At 40.1% G+C, this 18319-nt stretch overlaps 1 protein-coding gene across 6 annotated transcripts in view; it reads left to right on the top strand.

Moving 5' to 3' along the window:
• The window catches only part of WDR25 (WD repeat domain 25), a 79162-nt gene extending 61574 nt beyond the window's left edge, over positions 1–17588 (top strand). For 4 of the 6 annotated variants that reach the window (XM_065685298.1, XM_065685296.1, XM_065685301.1 and 1 more), the window contains exons 6-7: positions 3080–3220; positions 3605–4886. In XM_065685298.1, the coding sequence (XP_065541370.1) occupies positions 3080–3220; positions 3605–3826 (363 nt within the window). In that variant the 3' untranslated portion in view covers positions 3827–4886. Of the gene's footprint in view, positions 1–3079; positions 3221–3604; positions 4887–15465; positions 15543–17540 lie in introns of those variants that run through there. The other 2 variants (XM_065685299.1, XM_065685300.1) reach the window with 2 other exon arrangements.
• Positions 17589–18319: the final 731 nt, after the last annotated feature.

Below are 18319 nucleotides of genomic sequence, written 5' to 3'. Positions count from 1 at the left end.
GTATACACATGTCCTGGGTTCAGCAGTAGCAGTCATTTAGCTGGTGCAGTGCTGTGTTTTTGACTCTCAGCCTGAGAACAACGCTGATAACACCGATGTTTTTAGTTGTTGCTCAGTAATGTTTACTCTGACCAAGGACTTTCCGAGTCTTATGCTCTGCCAGGGAGGAGGGGAAGCCGTGAGGAAGCAGAGACGGGACACCTGACCCAAACTAGCCAAAGAGGTATTCCGTACCACAGCACGTCATGCCCACTATATAAACTGGGGGCAGTTACCCGGAAGGGTGAGATCACTGCTTGGGTCGAACTGGGTATCGTTTGGTGGGTGGCGAGCACTTGTATTCTCTTCCTTTGTTATTTCCCTTACCATTATTATTGTTAGTGGTAGCAGCAGTGGTTTGTGTTATACCTTAGTTACTGGACTGTTTTTATTCCTCAGCCTGTGGGAGTTACATTATTTTGATTCTCCTCCCCACCCCTCCGGGAGTGGGGGGTAGGAAGAGGGAGGGGGAATGAGCTAGCAGCTGTGTGGTTCTGGGCTGCTGGCTGGGCTTAAACCATGACAGTTTTTTGTGGCACCCAACGTGGGGCACGCAGGGTTAAGATAACAACAGATCTGACCAGAGTGTGTCTAATCGTATTTGTGATAAGCATTTATTGTTTTGGATTAATAGTCACTTGTCACAATGCTGATTTATTGGCTCTCAAAGTTGTTGCTCTTGATCTCGGAGTTTCAGCATGTTGTACCTTACTTACAGCCAGTATTTGCTGTGTTAGTGTTCATCGGCTGGGGGCCTTGGGCTAAGGTGATTGTTTCATTGTACTTTATGGTAATACAATAGACTCATTGATCATGAAACTGATCTGGCTTGGTTCCCAGTGTGGTCACCACCTCTATATTTTGGGAGGTATGTAATAGAAGTGTTTAGCTATTACGCATCTTTTTTCCCCTCCTTGGGTGGTCAACCTGTGAAGGAGACATTCCCTTACCTTCCCAGCTCCCCTACCAGACTGTTTACAGCATCATTTGAGAGTTCTGAAAGTTTTAAATGGCCCTTGGGTACCCTTGAGACCTGCCTGCTGATTGTGATGGGGATCACCATGTTGGCAAGCATAGAGAGTGTGTTTTATCCATGCCCATTTTGTCTGATCTCAAAAGTTGAGTTTGGGCCTTGTCTAGGGTTAGATGATGACATAGGAGGACCAAGAGATTTTCCCTGAGGCTGGACAGTCATGAGTAGCAGGGTGTGTGGGATAGTATTGGCAAATATCTAGGCCAGTGGGCCCCTCTAGTGCTTTGGAACGTCACCACTGAACAAGTGCAAAATCCAGAAAAATTAGTAAAACATTTAAATGAGGTGTGTTGTCATCTTGGTCATACCAGAAAGGGACAAATCATGGCAACGTGCTGGGGCTTGGCCTATGCTTACAGAGCCCTGTTCAACACCATCCAGCACCTTCAAAGGGAAAAAAATGTCTCTGAATCTGATGGCAAAGCAACCAACAACGCAGCTACTCTAACTCCAAATACAGCAGCTACATCAACTCCAAATACAGGAACTATACCAACCCCAGTGACAAGTACAGCAGCTGCTCAAACTCTGACAGCAACAGACAGCGCAGCTACTCCAGCTGCAAGCGCAGCAACTACACCAACCCCAGTGACAAGTACAGCAGCTACCCAAACCCCAACAACAGATACTGCAGCCACTCCACACCAGGTTGAAGAACAAGTGCCAATCGTGACCACAACAGTGCACCGGTGGCAATATCGCACCAACCGGGATTCCTGGATTCCCATCCATCAGCTGATTTGTAGACTGGAGAGCCAAGGAGTGATCAGTAGGACCCGCTCACCCTTTAATAGCCCCATGTGGCCAGTGAGAAACTAATGGAGAGTGGAGACTAACAGTAGACTATCATGGCCTGAATGAAGTCACACCACCATTGAGTGCTGCCATACTGGACATGCTAGAACTTCAGTATGAACTGGAGTCAAAGGCGGCCAAGTAGTATGCGACATTTGATACTGCCAATGCATTTTTCTCAATTCCTTTGGCAGCAGAGTGCAGGCCACAGTTTGCTTTTACTTGGAGGGGCTTCCAGCACACTTGGAACCAACTGCCGTGGAAACACAGCCCTACCATCTGCCGTCCAGACTGCACTGGAACAGGGGCAAGCTCCAGAACACCAGCATAGCAGTGCAGTGCTCGTGCAGATTACATTGTGCTTTCTTATCCCTTACTGTTAGACCCAGTTTCCCCCCCAGAAGCATGCAGTGCTGTGCCATGGAGCATACTCCCAACTGCACACTGCCTAATCCAGTTTTGATTTCTGTCCCCAGTACCTTACCGTACCCAGAACTTCCTTCCCAGTTTGTCACTTCCAAACGACACAATAAAACTCGTCTGATGTTCTTCCTGTTCTACCACACAGCCTGTGAGTTTCAGTGGTCACTGTCAGCCTGGTGACATCACACACAGATACATCCTACAGCCAACACTCTTTTAGTTTGTATTCATGGCACCAAAATTCAGCACTGTGCCTTTAAGTTAGGCTGAAACCAGCAGAAGTTTGGACCTGGTGAGAGCTTTGAGAGAGCAGTTGATTTCTAGTGCAGTCGCCATGCAGTCTTTAAAAAATAATCTTAATTCAGTCTTCAATAGGAACACTAGACTAAAGCCAAGTGTTATTAATTTTTTTGAAGATATTTATGAATTTACAGCCAGCAATAGCCTACACAGCAAATCGCTGTCATAAAGAACTTCTGACTTAGTAAGCTATTGAGTACCATCAAGTTGAAGTTACCTTTCTGCAGCTGTTCTGCAGTATAATTATGGTTCAGAGGGAGATTTTGGTCAGCATCTATGAAATCAGGGTAGATATTTCATTTAAGATTTGTCTTGGTGTAAGACTTTCAGTGAATTGTAATGAGTTAAGTATCTTTTCTGTAATGTATACTGTGGTTATGACTTACGTATACTTTACCTTTTATGGTTTTCCAAAATGTGAGACGATAACCTGAATCATTTCAACAAATCTTCTGTTTCATACAAAACTTTCTTTAAAATTATTTTCAGGAGCGCTACACTTGCCCGAGTCTGACTCTGCACCCAAAAGACTCTGTGTTTGTTGCTCAGACAAATGGGAACTACATGGCTTTGTTTTCTGCGCAGCGACCTTACCGAATCAACAAGAAGAAAAGATATGAAGGACATAAGGTATCCTTCTTTACTGGGAACTTAATATCCAGATCTACAAGATGGTTAGCAAAGTACCTGTGCTTTTTAGTATGTCTGCTAATAGTAGTTGATTATAAATCAGTGATAGATATTAATTGGCTTCATTTGCTTTCCTATGTGCCAGTCTATTTTGAATCATACGCACTCTGAAGAAAATAGTTACTAGAAGGTACTATGAATACTTAATAGCTTGTTTAAACAAGTTTGTGTTATAGCTGTGTCGTATTAAGCACCTGGAGAAGTCCTTAGTGTAAGTTTATTTAAAGATACAATTTTTTTTTTTGGTACTGTATTCTTTTTCAGTATATCACAATGAACTTTCCTCATCAGCATCAGGAGTTACACTGTTATTGATTTTCACAGGTGGAAGGTTTTGCTGTGGGCTGTGAATTTTCTCCAGATGGAACACTTTTGGTGACAGGAAGTTCAGATGGCAAAGTGTTTTTCTATAACTATCATACTGCTAGGATTATTCGCACTTTGTCTGCACATAAAGAAGCTTGTGTGAATGCAATATTTCACCCAGTCTTGCCATCACTCCTTGCAACATGTGATTGGGCTGGAGAAGTCAAGATCTGGCAATAACAAGCAGAGTTACTTTTCAGGATGTCTCCTGTTAGTTTGTCAAAGGCATAGGAAATAAACCATGGTACGCAATGTGAAATTTTGTTGTGATGTGGTAAGCAGAAGAGGCTATTGTCTTTTCTTCTGTGACCTCTAAGTGTATGCTTCATAATGCAGTTAAGATGGTCTTGACATTAGCTGCTTAGCAAGTGGTTTACTCTCTCCCTCAGCCCTGGTGAACAAATTTCTGCCTGTGACAATTTTTTGCTTGTCTTCTGCTACTCATCTGGCCCCACCCTGGTTTGAGTAGCTAAACTTAATGAAATTATTGCTGTTTTTATGGAGCTTTTCAGTGCAGCTTTCTTAAACCAGGTTGCGTCATAGAATTATTTAGATTGGAAAAGACCTCTAAGATCAAGTCTAGTCATTAACCCAGCACTGCCAAGTCCACCTTATGTCCCTAAGTGCCACGTCTATACATCTTTTAAATACCTCCAGGGACAGTGACTCCACTGCTTCCCTGGGCATCCTGGTCCAACGCTTGACAGCCCTTTTGGTGAAGGAATTTTTCCTAATACCCAGTCTAAACCTCTCCTGGTGCAACTTGAGGAAATTTTCTCTCATCCTTACCAAAAGTTGGTGAGGACATATTATTTAACAGAGGATGACATTCAGATCAATTAATGCCTATTTTATCTTCCTGGAATTTCTTTTCACTGGTTTAAACTAATTTTCACTAGGTTTGCTCCCTGACCTGGTCACTGAGGGGTTGATGGGGCAGTAGTGTAGTTCAAGGTAAAACAGCCTCTGTGCACAGAAAGGGGGAAGATCACAGGGCAGGTGGGAATGTTTCTTTTGGAAATGGATGGCTGTCACCAGCTCAATTTATTGTAAAATGCCTTCTGTGAGTTCCAGGGAAAGGTGTGCCAGATAATTTGAAGCTAATTTTGAAGTCAGTAAATTTGCATTCTTGAAATCCCAGTGTTTAATGTTGAGTTTTAAACTTACATTTACAACTGTACATAAACAAATCAAAATTATTTGTAAACACTTTTAGTGAAAAAATAAATGGCTTTTTTTTATACATGGTTTCTGTATTTCACTGTTTTACTCCTGTTCTTGACAAGTCAGTATGCAAACTATTATGGAATTGCTAATTGGGGAGGAAACTTTTAATACGGTGCCCTAATTTATTGTGAACACACATGCATTCCTCCATACTTCTTGATGTCATGCAGACACAGAAAATTGTCATAACACTATTTAGTGCAGGAGATGTTCTTTTTCACATTCAGGCAGGAGCTGGGCTATTCTGCAGCAAATAGAAAATTCATTAGGGTGTAACTGTGTTTTTACATATGTATAGATTGCTTGTAAATGTCTTTGAAATTTGCATACCCTTCACTTATATTGATTGGTGTATGTGTATATATATATAAATATCACTGAAAAAATTATGTTTGTGCATCACATAAACCATATACCCAACCTTGAGTCCATATAGATATGTGTTACCTTGCAGTGAGTGCTATAAGTTTGTTTTGGCTTTGGTCTGATTAGTCTTTAAACATATTTTAACATACACTGGATAATTGTGTTTAGTAAATTGTCTCTGTCATGGAATCAAGTAATCATATATAATAGCAATTTTTCCTCTGTAGCATCTTTTTATTCTTCAGATCTTTTCTTATTGGCACAAATAAAAGGGGGATTTATCCCTTTTCCACATACTCAGTTAAAACAGATTTCCTGGAGAAAATTTTTCAGAACACTCTTGCAAATGGCAGGTTTTAATTAACGAGCAAAATGTGTTCCACAATAAGTCTGTACCAAGACTGGGGGTCCACAATTATATTGTTTGGTATGTGGACCAAGATATTGTAGCTGCATGGTTTTAAGCATAATATCAACAGTTATGATGAGTTTTAACACCAGGCATTACATTTTAATGAACCATGCAGTGTAGCACAAATAACTTTTGTTTGTTACTTTCAGACTGTTCTTAATTTCTTGCTTCCTTGTTTTGCAATTATCTGTTCGACGGGAGCCTGAATTTTGCGCTTCTCATGACTGTGCCTCTAGCATACAAGCCAGCTGGACCCTTTAAATGACAACTGGTTCAGTGATTTGACGAGTTACTCCTAATTCAAGCTACGAGATCTTCATAGATGTCAGGAGTTCAGCTGAGAGTGAAGTAATAGTTGCCTATCACTGTGCAGGATGAATGACAGCACAACATTTTCTAAGACGTCCTTCCCTTCAGGTATTTTAGTTCAAAATGTGCTATTGCTCTTTAAACCTTCTGGCAGCCGGTTTTGTCTGTATGGGCAGCACTGTAGTCCTGTTATCTCCACAGGACATTATCTGCCTGTTATTTTATTAAATACTGTTGAGAAAGGACTTAAATAAATGTGACCTCATGATAGGAATGCTTTATTGGGTGAAGCCCCAGCTTAAGTGAAGACTATTCTGTAACTGAATGAGCTCTTAGCACATTCAGCCACATTTCAGAGCACATATGGCTAGAGTAAAAGATCTGAAAGAGCAGTCTTTGGGCATCATTGCACATATTGCATAGAAAAGTTACTGCATTTTGTAATACTACCTGTGTTTTTACTTATGTCCGAAGGCATGATTCTGATGTTTAGTGTTTATTCCTCTTTAGACTATTTTAAGTGGGTGAGGGTAAAGCTAAAGTTTAATTAAAGGTAGTAAAGAAAAATAAAAGAAACTTGAAACTGTATAATCTTGAAGAATATTAAAATTAGGACTGCATTTGTGTCAGATCTCCAAGATGGCTGGAGTTTTAATTATGAGATTCAGCCAAAGGTTTTATAATGCAGTGAAATGATGTTCACAGCATTATCTTGTTAAAATCTCTTTCTAATATAAAATTAAGACACAGACTGAAACTTAGTCCTTAGAAATATTTTAGAATAGTGCTGTCTATTAAGTTTTCATTATGATTCAAAGACAAATTCTTCCTTGTAATCTTATGTAATGAACTGTAATAAAAAGTACCCACATTGCTCCATGATTCTGTAATTAACAAATACTGTTTGGGCTGCAAACAAGGATTATTGTGTTCCAATGATGCTTTTAGAATGTAATGAATTGTTGGTTAATTAATTTTATTCATAAAGTTATAATATAGAAATTTTTGAATCTTGGTTTAAGAGCAGTTCTTCTAGCTTTATATAGAGCTCTCAAGGGCATCATATATTAGAGCTGAGATCTTTAGCATGTTGAAATGGTCTAGCTTGCATAGATAAACAAGTCAGATTCATTTTAATGTATTTTCTACTGTATCAAGCCACTAATAATTCCAATCTCTACCACTTTATTATTTGCTACTGAAGCGTTATTAATTCGGGGTGTCAGAGGGTGCAAGCTATTCAACCATCTTTATCTCAAAAAACCTGTTAATTAGCAGACAGTTATTAAAATCATTGTGCTCACTCAACTGAAAAGTCACTATATTTCAGCTATAGGCCTAATCATGGAAATAAGGTATGGCATTACAGTGGGATGCCTCTTTCTGTAGGGGACAAGCAAATGTAAAGATGAAGACTCTGTCATCCTCACCATTTTCTTTTCAGTTTTTCTGTCCTTGTTTCATCACTTTGTCTTTTGCATTTAAATATATAATACTCTATATGCTCACTCTACATTCATCTTCCCTTCAATAAATTTAATATTGCTGTGCTCTGTCTTGTGGCATTCAGGCTTTCATTCCAGCTGTCGTTAGAAAGGTAGCCAGAAATGCCAGAGCACTTTGCACGCCATTCTTGTTTTTCTGTTTTACAGTTTTAATGAGGCTTCTTCCTTTTGGAGGTTCTCCACTCTTTCTTAATCTCTGTTTGCTTTTCTGTCTACCTTCCATTACAGCACCTTTACAGATCCTTTGTATTATGCACCTACAAGGTGTACCTACATCTATGTCTTAGTTTGTCAGGAGTGTACTTTTGGGGAATAAATAATGACAAGAACAAAAAGTCTCCCAGTTATTGCCACTTTTATAATGCTTTGGTTCACATAGCACATAAACTGTACTTCTTTCAAATGAACCTAAATGAGGGTGTGCTCAAAGACCATACTTAACATGTCCCAGCAGGTGGGACTAGACTGGAGATAGTTCACACTATCCCTACCCCTACCAAATGCAGGTAGGTTAAGATGCTGCATTTTCAGAAGTGATTCAGACTTTACAAATTTACTCTTGTTAAGCCTTACTGCTTGCTAACGTAAACGTAGCTTCAGGAGTTTCAAAGAGCCTTTGGCACTTTCCCGTTGATAAATCTCTCACCTATCTCTTCATGACTCACAACTCTGTGCAGGGTGTCATATATCTGTGTTTTCACACTTCAAAAGGTGGAAATACAGAAGATTAATTTATGAAGGGAAGATAAAGTAATTTTAGAAGCACTTGATCTCCAGTGGCAGTGTGACAAACTGGCCCGTGCCCAGAGCTTGGTGAATTCTGCCGCAAGTGTGGAATGATTCCAAGCTGGGACAGAGCAGCCTAGTCTATAATGAGAATGGTGGATCTTTAGATGGAAGTAGGGCTCCATTTGCTGGTTTCAGATGGAGGTTTAAAGGAATTAAGCTTATACACCTCTCTTTCCCAGTCCCTGGATATCCTTCTACGCAAGCTTATTTAGAAGCCTACCATAAAGTACCTATATACTGCACAGAACTGATAAAGCTTTATCCAGATATAATTCTCCCTATATCTTCACCATTTTGGATTAGTGCCTCTTAAAATTAATCTAAAAACTCTTGCAGGAACATTTTGGAGAAGGTTGAAATTCACCAAAGTTACAGTCCAGACAGCTTCAGCTGTTCCATTTGTCTCTAATTTCTATTAACAGGGCCATAAAACTCAGGTATCCTTCTTAGTTCTGAGGAAGATTTATATTGACAAATTGTTTGAAGTGTGTCCTCAGAAGAGCTATTTATGTACACCTTGTGCATAAGCATACCGTGCCTGGTACAGATGTGGTTAGTTTAAGAAAGCAATTTTCCTTTGTTCAGATTGTTACCAATTTCATATAAGGAAGTAGCAAAGAAGTGCCTCAGAATATCGTTAAATACATCACCCATGAATTATGTTATTTTTTGTGTTTTACTGCATAATATTACTGTATAACCACCTCCTTTGTTACATCCTCAGTAAATAATACAAGGAAATTCTAGAGCCCTTCTACCTCATAGTGCATAGGAAATTATTTGAGTACTAGGTAAAGAATGTCACACCTTATAAAGCAGATGAGTTGCCTTGCTAAGGCAAGTTTTTCTTGTTTCTTATATGTCAAGATAAAAGATCCATTAGCCACAGCCAGTCTGGATGGTTAATTTCACATCTTTGCTATTTCTTTTAATAAATAAAATTACTTGAAATGCAGAGACCATTTCAAATCATATACTGTTTTAGTACAAAAATGAAAATGCTTATTATGCCATTAACATGAAACATGCAATCTGTGAACTGTAGACATGACATGGACTAAGTTTTATTTGTTGTAACCTCAAACAGATAATGTTTTGACCCTCTAGGTGTCCTCTGAATCTGGGCAAAAGCAATGAAGTGAAATCTTAATCATCCATACTTTTCTCAAACATCAAACACAAGAGGTTTAAAAAACAAAAATCCTGAGAGATTGTAATACTGGTGAGGGGAAAAAGAGACAGGGTTCCCTCGGCAAGTGCAAAGGAAATAACACTGCTGTCAGTTCACTGGTGCTGATCTCAAACTCTCTTCAGTTTGGGTTCTTTCCTAGTTTTTATTATCTCAGAAACTAAATGGCTGTTGGTGAATACTCAGGTGAATTGCACCCTCATGTAAAAAGATACCTGAGTCATTGCATGATCTCTATAGGATGTGTGGTATGTACAGCTCTGACTATATACAGATGTTCTTGGTGCTAAATTACCATGTAAACCAAAGACCTATACCAAGCCCCCCAAACCTGTATTGCAAGATTCAATTCTACAATACTTTTATGTAGCACTGACTTTTGTGGATATATACGTGGAGTGGGAGGGAAGGTGGCAGCACGCAGCAAGAAGCACAATCTGCGAAAGTTTTGTAGAGTTGTAGGAGGTTAGAAGGAAAAGGGAGAGAATGTGCTCGGAGGATAAGCAGCAACATCAGGTGAAAAAGTAGCAGAAGAGAAGATGAGAAAGGCAAGCTGAATATGGAGAAGAATGGATGTGGCTAGTCATCAAACAAGAGAAGGATATGTGAAATGCTTAGTACTCTTCACAGACGTGTACACAGGACTGTTGTATCAGGAAAAGCAGCTGGCTTGGCTGTGAAAAGTGAGGGCAAATATGAGACACAAATAAAAGAAGTGCGAGCGTCTAGTAAATTTCACAAGCCTTGTCTGCTACTGAACAGCCTGTTGTGCCCTTCAAGAGGTCAAGAGGGTGGCTTTGGGAACCATGAGCAGGCTGGGGCTTCTCATGCTTCAGCAAGCTGAAGTCTCTGAAGCTGGCAAAATACCTGCTAGGTGAGCACAGTCTCTGGGCAGCAGGCTGGCTGGAGTGAGGAAGAACCCGAGCAGTGCCTCTGTTCTCATCAAAGTCTCAAGCTACTACAGCTAGGGGTTGCTCCATGGTCCTTTTTGAATGGACAAACCTCACTGTGCTCATCCTGTGACCTTGCTAAAGACATGGAGCTGCAGCAGACTGGTGACAGTCTCTAGCTAATAAATCTGCCTCTAGCTTGCTCAGGCTGGATTGCCATGCTAGCCAGAGCTGAGAGCCTTTCTTTGGCCCATACTGCACCTATCTATAAAAGGCAATGTAAATTTGCCACAGGTCTGTGGCTGTGCTTGTAGCACAGCCCTGCAGTACTTTAATTTTCAATTAGTAAACTCTGATGCTACTATAGCAGTCTGGTCATGGCTGCTTCAACATCAGGTGAATTGCAAAATTCACTGGAGAAGTTGTGTACTTCCTTGGGTAATTGGCATTTTGAGAGCTTTACAGGGAAGGCAGTGAAGACATTGTATCATTAACAAAATAAAGACAATGCTTTGGGGATTCCAGTGTCTGACATAATTTACATTTGGACCTCTGGTCTCTACTTCAGAAGTGCAATTTTTAATAATCTTTTTATTAATGTTGTATAGAATGTTTTCCTTGTTTTTCAACACAGTAGCTGAACTACTGCATTAATTATGCGCCTTCAGGGACTTTTGCTATTTGATGCATTCTGAATGCCCTTCAGAGAGAGGGAGGTCTGCAAATGCAAAGTCTGATGAAGTTTCTCTGATGGAATTGGCAATTTCTCCTCTTACTTTTGCAATTGCTTAAATTGAACGCTCTCTTTGGTGCAAATGAACAAAATGCCACTGGGATAGCAGACAAATATGTCCTTTTTTATAAGAGGAAAATGTTACTAGTAGCTGGGCAAAACACAGCCCTTGGCTTGAATGCGTGGATTTTGGCCAATACTCACAGGTCTTTAAAACAAAAATCCTGTGTCCAAACCTGAGCGTGCTCATACAAATACTTGACATACAAAGTGGCCTTTGGAATCGGTATTCCACCAAATGAAAACTCCTACTTTCCTGTTGCTGTTTGACTGTTTGATGGTCTGGGCCTTGGCAGTGTAGGGATTGCTGTTCTGTTCATGTTGCTGCAGGAACAAATAACAGGTAGACTTGAGCCTCCTTTCTTCACTTTTTTCTCTACCCTCCCATTTTCCATGGATTTTAAAGGATGCTGGGGACTGCAGTCCTAAAAAAAAAAACCCAAACCAAAGGATATTGACTTTCTCAGCATGTTTTAAACTGTCTTTTACTTCAGTGTCTGTCAAGGGAGACCTTTAAAAGAAATCATATTCTTCACAATCTACACTGAAATCTTATGATAGCATTTTTATTCAAGGTAGGAAGTCCATCTGTACTTAACTTTCCACCAAACTCCTCTAGTTTATTAAATTCCCATTAGTTTTGCATGAATTATTCTTAAACCTGAGATCTTGGAACGTGGCAACTGCACGAGGGAATACAAAATAGTTTTGTAAGATAACTTGTCAGAGGAGAATTTTGGCAGTAATTTGAGTTAATTATAACAAAAATATCAATGGATTCTTCAGACATTTTCTAGAGGGGTGTTATTTTTCTTCAGAAAGTAAGGGCTTATCATTTGCTCCTGAAATTAATAGCTCTGTTTTTATTTTTAGCATTCATAATTAGACATTAATTTTCTCTCTGAATGCTTACATTTCACATTCTACAATCATTCCCTTTTGAGCAAGTACTACTCTAGATCTCTGTGAGGAAAAATCATGACAATTAAGTACATTTGAAGTGTTATTACTTTATCTGGGTGATTTATTTTTAGATTCACGCAGAGCACAGTCCCATCCATACTGAAGTCTGTCAGACACAGACAACTCAACAGGAATTCCGATACCGGTTCTCACGCAACGTCACTGCACAGGTCTAACCCTCACCAGCTCTTGCACATATTTCTTCTTTCTGCCTTTAAAAGTAACTTCTGCCATATATCTCAAGCATTGTTTTAAACTGCCCCATATTTTCTTGTTATTTTTTCCTTCTGTGTCTGTTTCTCCTTGTCGGTCCTTAGTGGCTCTTCAGGACAAGGACCACCGCATTGTTGAATTCCTGTAGTGCACCTTTCTCATTAGGAGCATAACCACAAAGAAACCAGTTTGTCTGGCCTGTAGAGAGTGTGCCAAAGTGTGGTGATAGTAGCAATGGCTGAGAAGTTATTAAGTACATATCAGCAAAATAGTGGCATCATTGATCTCTATTTTGAGCACCATCTTCCATCAACCAATAGGATCATTTGTGAATACATGAGACAAATTCTTTCCTGTTCATCTAGGTGTGCTGGCTAGTTTTCCAGAAACTAGCCTTCAGAACAGCCTGTCATAGTCTAGGCAACTATTTAGGAACATTTTATGGTGTTATGGCATATGCAACCAGAGAGATGATAAAACTTGGTTTCTCTTTAGTACTGCTTTCACCTCTGTGTGTCTAGGACATAGGTGATAGGCTTGAACCTCTTGTGCTTTCTTCCTGTAACACGCTGTAAAGGTAAAAAACATATGTTATTTTTCTTAGATTAGTTATAGAACAGAAGGTCCTGAAGCCTTGTTTGCAGAGGATGACTTCACAGGAGAAGACATAGGGATGAGAAATACGTAATGCACTTGCCACTTCACTCTGTAACTTCCTAGGAGAGCTCCAGCTGTGGGATTACATTTCAGGTCCTTTGTGCCAGAAGACTGTGTGCCAGAGCAGTGTCCTCTTAACAGCAGGGACCCAGCTTTCTCAGTCTGTACTTTGGGAATTACTCTTACTGGGTTTTGGAGGATCTGGTAGCAGACATTTTAAAAGGATGTGCAGGCCCTGGACTAAACATTCAGGACATATTTATGGGCAATCGCAGTGAGAAGTCTTGCTGGCATTGGTAATCCCCACTGGTCATGTAGTCTACCTGGTTCCAAAGCATAGGTATGCAGTCATGTATTACAGTACCTTTAAGATGGATCTTTGACCCATCTTAACCTGTGATATAACTGTTTCTTTACAGAAGGGGAAACCTTGTATTTAGGGAGGGAAAGCAGACTCCTATGAGTTTTTATATTCTATTACCATTTTCAGGAAATGTTTTGACCACTTTAGTGTAATAAATAAAAGAAATCGAGCTAATAGGTTACCCTGTAATTTTATTATGAAGAGGGAAATAATCAGTCCATCCCATACTCCAGGAGGCAGAACACATTGGATGACAGCCTGAAAAAATGAATTCTGCTGTGGGCTGCACAAGAACCAGTTTCTAACTGGCAGCCGTTTCAGGTAGGAGCGCCTTGTGCAAAGAGAACATTTCAGGTGAATGAGCCCCTCATCTTTCAAGGAATTACATTTCTTAACTGACTCATTTTTTCCTCACTCCAATGTCATTGTACTGATAGCTTGCTTTCTTTAAATTAAGCTTTTATTTGTGTGTTGGCAGCCTGCATTTAATGTGGCTGGGGTAAAAAATGCACATCCGGCTTTTATAATGCAGCGAATTTACTTCTCAGGTTTCATATCAAATGCTCTTGGTGAAGGGCTGAAACTCATCAAAATTATTAATACAAAGTTTTTAATGATAAGGAAATTGTAATGATTTAAGTATTGGGAATAATGCATGCAAGTTTGCAGGTTTAGAAAATATCTTTGGTAGAAAATATCTTCCTCCTAATCAGGGTGTGAGTATACGTGCAAAGATAAATGAGTGGCACAGGAAGAATCTCTGCTATTTTCCTAGGCAAGCAATGCAATACAGCAGTCAAATGGAAATTAGTTTGTTAAATAGAATTTAGAGCAGGTTGTGGCAGCTGCTGGGTAGGTTATACTGACAAGGATCAAGATGGGTAGTTTATCTGCAGTTTGTATTTGTCTAAATTAGTGAATAATTTTAATGTGATTCAGATGTGTAAGGCAATTAAATGTGATGTTCCACCACCAGATAGCACAGTCTGTGTATCATCAGTAAGTTTAAAATGAGCCCTAAAGCTTTTATAAGATTTGGTGTGTGGGATGTCCTAGGATGGCTAGAGGCATGAATTGAATGTACTGTAAATAAACCATGGCATGAAAACTTTCACTAGAGCCCAGAGAGGAGTGAAAATGCTGATGAATGTCAAAATGATAACTTCTGAATGCAGTGGGTAACTCCTGCCTGACACACATAGGGCTGGAGCAGAGAAAAATTGATGAATTCAGCTACAGCAGTGAGGGAAAAGCCTGACTTTGACACCACCATTAATTAGGAAAAAAATTCAGAGGCAAGTTGAGCTATATTATGTTTTTTTCATCTTTTTTTTTCTGCATTTCTGAGGAGCTGCTGCCCTAGTGCCTACTTTCTCAGGTCTCCCTGTCAGCCTGTGCTAAAACTCAGAACTGATCCTCTCCTGGTTCCCATGCTCTATTGCCTGGACAACAGGCAATAGGTTGAGCAATAATAACGGTAAACCTAACTGCAGCATGAGGCTCTGTGATGTCCTCAGGTTTAGTTGCTGTTTTCTCCCTTGTTCTATGATGTGTCTCACTTCATTCTGTTTGTTGTTTGTTGATGTACGATCCTCAGCCAGGGTTGTATACCCCAAGGCACTGTAGACATGTCTCTTTCTCTCTTGTGCTCCTGCTTATTTTTTACCTCCTTTTCCACCCCCAGTATTGGGGGACAGCTATGCAGTCCCCTGCATTATGCATGCCACAAATGTCAAAACCTGCCCAGACAGCCCACGGTACCTTTATCACTGATGCAATGAGGAAACGTTCTTATGTGGAGTACAACTAATGTTACAGCATCTGTATAGCAACCAAGAACCTTAAAGGAATCATCCTAGATTGTACTGCTGTAAATGTGATCAAAATCTGACTGTCACCAGCCTCTGAAAGTCCCACTGAAAAAAAGACTTTGCTTGTTGCCATCTGCCAGCAATATTGCATTCATGAGGCTTCTTGTAGGCTCTTGCAAGTTAGCCACCTGCTGAAGAGAGTGAGTGGGCTCTGCAATGAAGTGGGTGTCTCCGAGAAGTACTTCCTTGTTGGCTTGTTAATAGCTGTAGCAGTGCACTGAACTCTCAGAGCAGTCCTGCCTCTTAGAAGCCTTCCTCTTTGTTTTTCCAGGAAGAGCTGTTTCTTTCAGCAGTTGTGTGAAGCATTATCCACACAGCAAGAGAATGTGAAAAGACTCAAAGCAATCTGTAAGTGTCAGTGTGTAGCTAGCGTGGGTGGCTCTACCGGAAGTCGGTGCAGATGTGTCAAGGTTGTTTGTGGCAAGGATGGTGCCTTTTTCAAATAGATCTTTTGTGTGAATTGATAAATAGCGTTGGCTTGCAAGTGAGTATACATATAAACTGAAGAGTGTTTAAGATGTGATACCTGTGATGTCAGTGCCTGTAGAAACATGAGGTGGAGCCCACCGGCTTTGTAGTAATTTCTGAATACTATATACTGAGACATTTGCTCTGTTTCAGTTTAAGGAGGCTTTGTAAGGAGAAAGGACTAGCAAGAGAAAGGGAGGGCCTACAGTAACAAACTATCTGCAAACACTGGAGGGCACCTGAATGTGAATACCAGATTCCCTGGAGCTGAGGAGCTAGGGCTTTTATCTCCTGCTAAGCCTAGGGGACTGAAAGGACTACGGTTGGAATCACAGAGGCTGGAGTGGTTTCCACAAAGACTCTCAAGATGCAGGGGACGTTTCTTGGTGACACTGCAGTGAAGTGCAGGCAGCCACATGCATGTCAAAAGAAAGCGTTCTGACTGAGGTGGGTCTGCAAGAGGGTGAGCATGCATTTAGCTGTTTAACTATGTTTTCGGACTTAAACAACATACTTGGCCTCGGAAAGCTCAAAATATACCATATTTGCTCTTGATCTTAGAGAAAGGAAGGGGACTATTTGGACTTCATCCAATGCATGAGGTATGCTTAGCTGTGCAGTGAGGTATTCTAGCCCAGGGTCTGGCCTATGAATAAGAAATTTTAGATTTCATATCCAAAGGGAAAAAAAAGCTAAGGATAAAAAAGCATAATATTTGGTAAAGCTAGGCAGGTAATGCAATATGCATGGCCTATGCAATTACAATCAAGAGACTATTATGTCAAGCACTGTATAATCAAGTAATAAGAGACAATCCATCCTTCATACACTTACAGGATAAAAAGAATTATACTAACTTTTCTTAAGGATAAAATACAAATGTTGGACAAACTAACTATTTGGCAGGGCTTGGGAATTGTATGTGTATTTTCACGAGCTGCAAGGTAGGTTGTTTGAGTGGAAGCTACATTTTCTCTCTAAACAAAGCAGAAATTTATAGCTCTAACCAAAATAGTCTTAAAAGTGACAGTCAAGTGGAGTCATGAGGAGCTTAAGCAAGAAATCAAGTTTAATTGGTGCTGTCTAGAGTGGTAAAAGATGCATTTAAACTTTATCAGAAATAGAGAATGAAAGAAAACTGAAAGGCAGTCTAAACCCATTTTAAATAAAATACTTGTTCAGGGTTTTTGCAAAGTGTGACTTTGATGGATTAATTTTGTTTCCACACTGTGGCTTTCTGGGTTCTGAGATCCCAGCCATGAGCTGTTTACTGGCATTCTTTTCAATTAGACCATTTCTCCTTTAGTGACAAATGTTCTTCTATGAAACTGATTAAGTCTCAGGGTTGTTTTTCCCTACTGACACAAGTCAGGTCATTGTAGGCAAGACCGACAGCTCTAGCAAAACATGCTGTATCACTGGAGCTTGCAAAAGACATTTTAGTTTTTCCTCTTTGAAAAGGGGTTTGGGCGGGGGAAGCCAAAATGAGAATGACGAAAATAGTCTCTGTTGCTAAAAGCTTTTCTCTGGGCCTTCTTCATAATGTACCTAAAAGATCAAGGGAACACAGTAGATGTTGTGACCAGAATGTTTTACTGCATTTTGTGCTGACACAGCCATCATCCTTGCTCAGCCTCCATTCCCTTATCTATCCTGCAGCTTGTCAGGAAAATTTAAGCTGGTCCAAAAGAGCGAGGTGCAAGTTCTCAGCTCAGTTACACATTTCCTCTGGGCAGCTCTGTTGTGTATAATCTATGGGCAAAATTTGAAAAAAATCTGTTTTATTGCACATGAGCACCAATGTCTTAGAAATATTTTGACATTTTAATAGTTTAGATGCACAGGGTAATTTTTGAATTTTCTTTCTTCCGGTTTCAGTTGTTGCCTTCCTCATCTTCAGACCATTGTGGACTTTGAAAGCACAGGTGAGTGGGGATGAATCAGTAGATGATGATTCAGCTCCTGTGCTAACACTGAGCTTGAGAACTTGAGCTTCATTCTTTATCTATTTCTCAAGATACAAACACAAGGCCAAGATCCTAAAAATCTATTAAAACTAAAATAACTAGCTGCTTACTGTCTCACTGGGATTAGGCATGTTAGTGTAACTCTCTAGTCTCTGGGGATAAGAGCATTTCCCTCACTTGCAGAAGATAAAGACTGTGAGGTGCTGAAGGTCCATTGAAGTAAACTGTCAAAATACGGTCAAGAAAATAATAAACCCTGATTTATCTCCCTGCCAAAAATAATCCCACCAGAGTCAACTCTTGTAATTCCTCAGTTAGAAGTGCTGCTGCTGTTGTCTCCACCTGCTCAGGTCAGTGGTGCACTAACTTCCTTCAGGTGAAAGGTTGCATGCTGTCCAGACATTAAGTGTAGGGCTTCGTCCTCATACCACCTACACAATTGGTGTGCAGACTAAGGGGCTTTCTACCATAGGAGGAAAGCTAAATGAGGGTTTGAATGGTAGCCTGCTGAAATTCATAGCCCTTATGTGCTGAGAATGCTATTTATTCCTTGCAATCTGTTTTAGGATGTCACATGGGAAGAAGTGGAATGGGGAAGGATGCTGAGTGACACTGACATTACAAATGTAATTTGGAACTTGTTGCTGTTTTTCTTCTAAATCATAGAGCTGTCATTGCTCAGCCAGGTAT

Source organism: Lathamus discolor, chromosome 6 (genome assembly GCF_037157495.1).
Source record: "Lathamus discolor isolate bLatDis1 chromosome 6, bLatDis1.hap1, whole genome shotgun sequence".
Lineage (NCBI taxonomy): Eukaryota > Metazoa > Chordata > Aves > Psittaciformes > Psittacidae > Lathamus > Lathamus discolor.
This window is presented reverse-complemented; position numbering and strand designations above follow the sequence as displayed.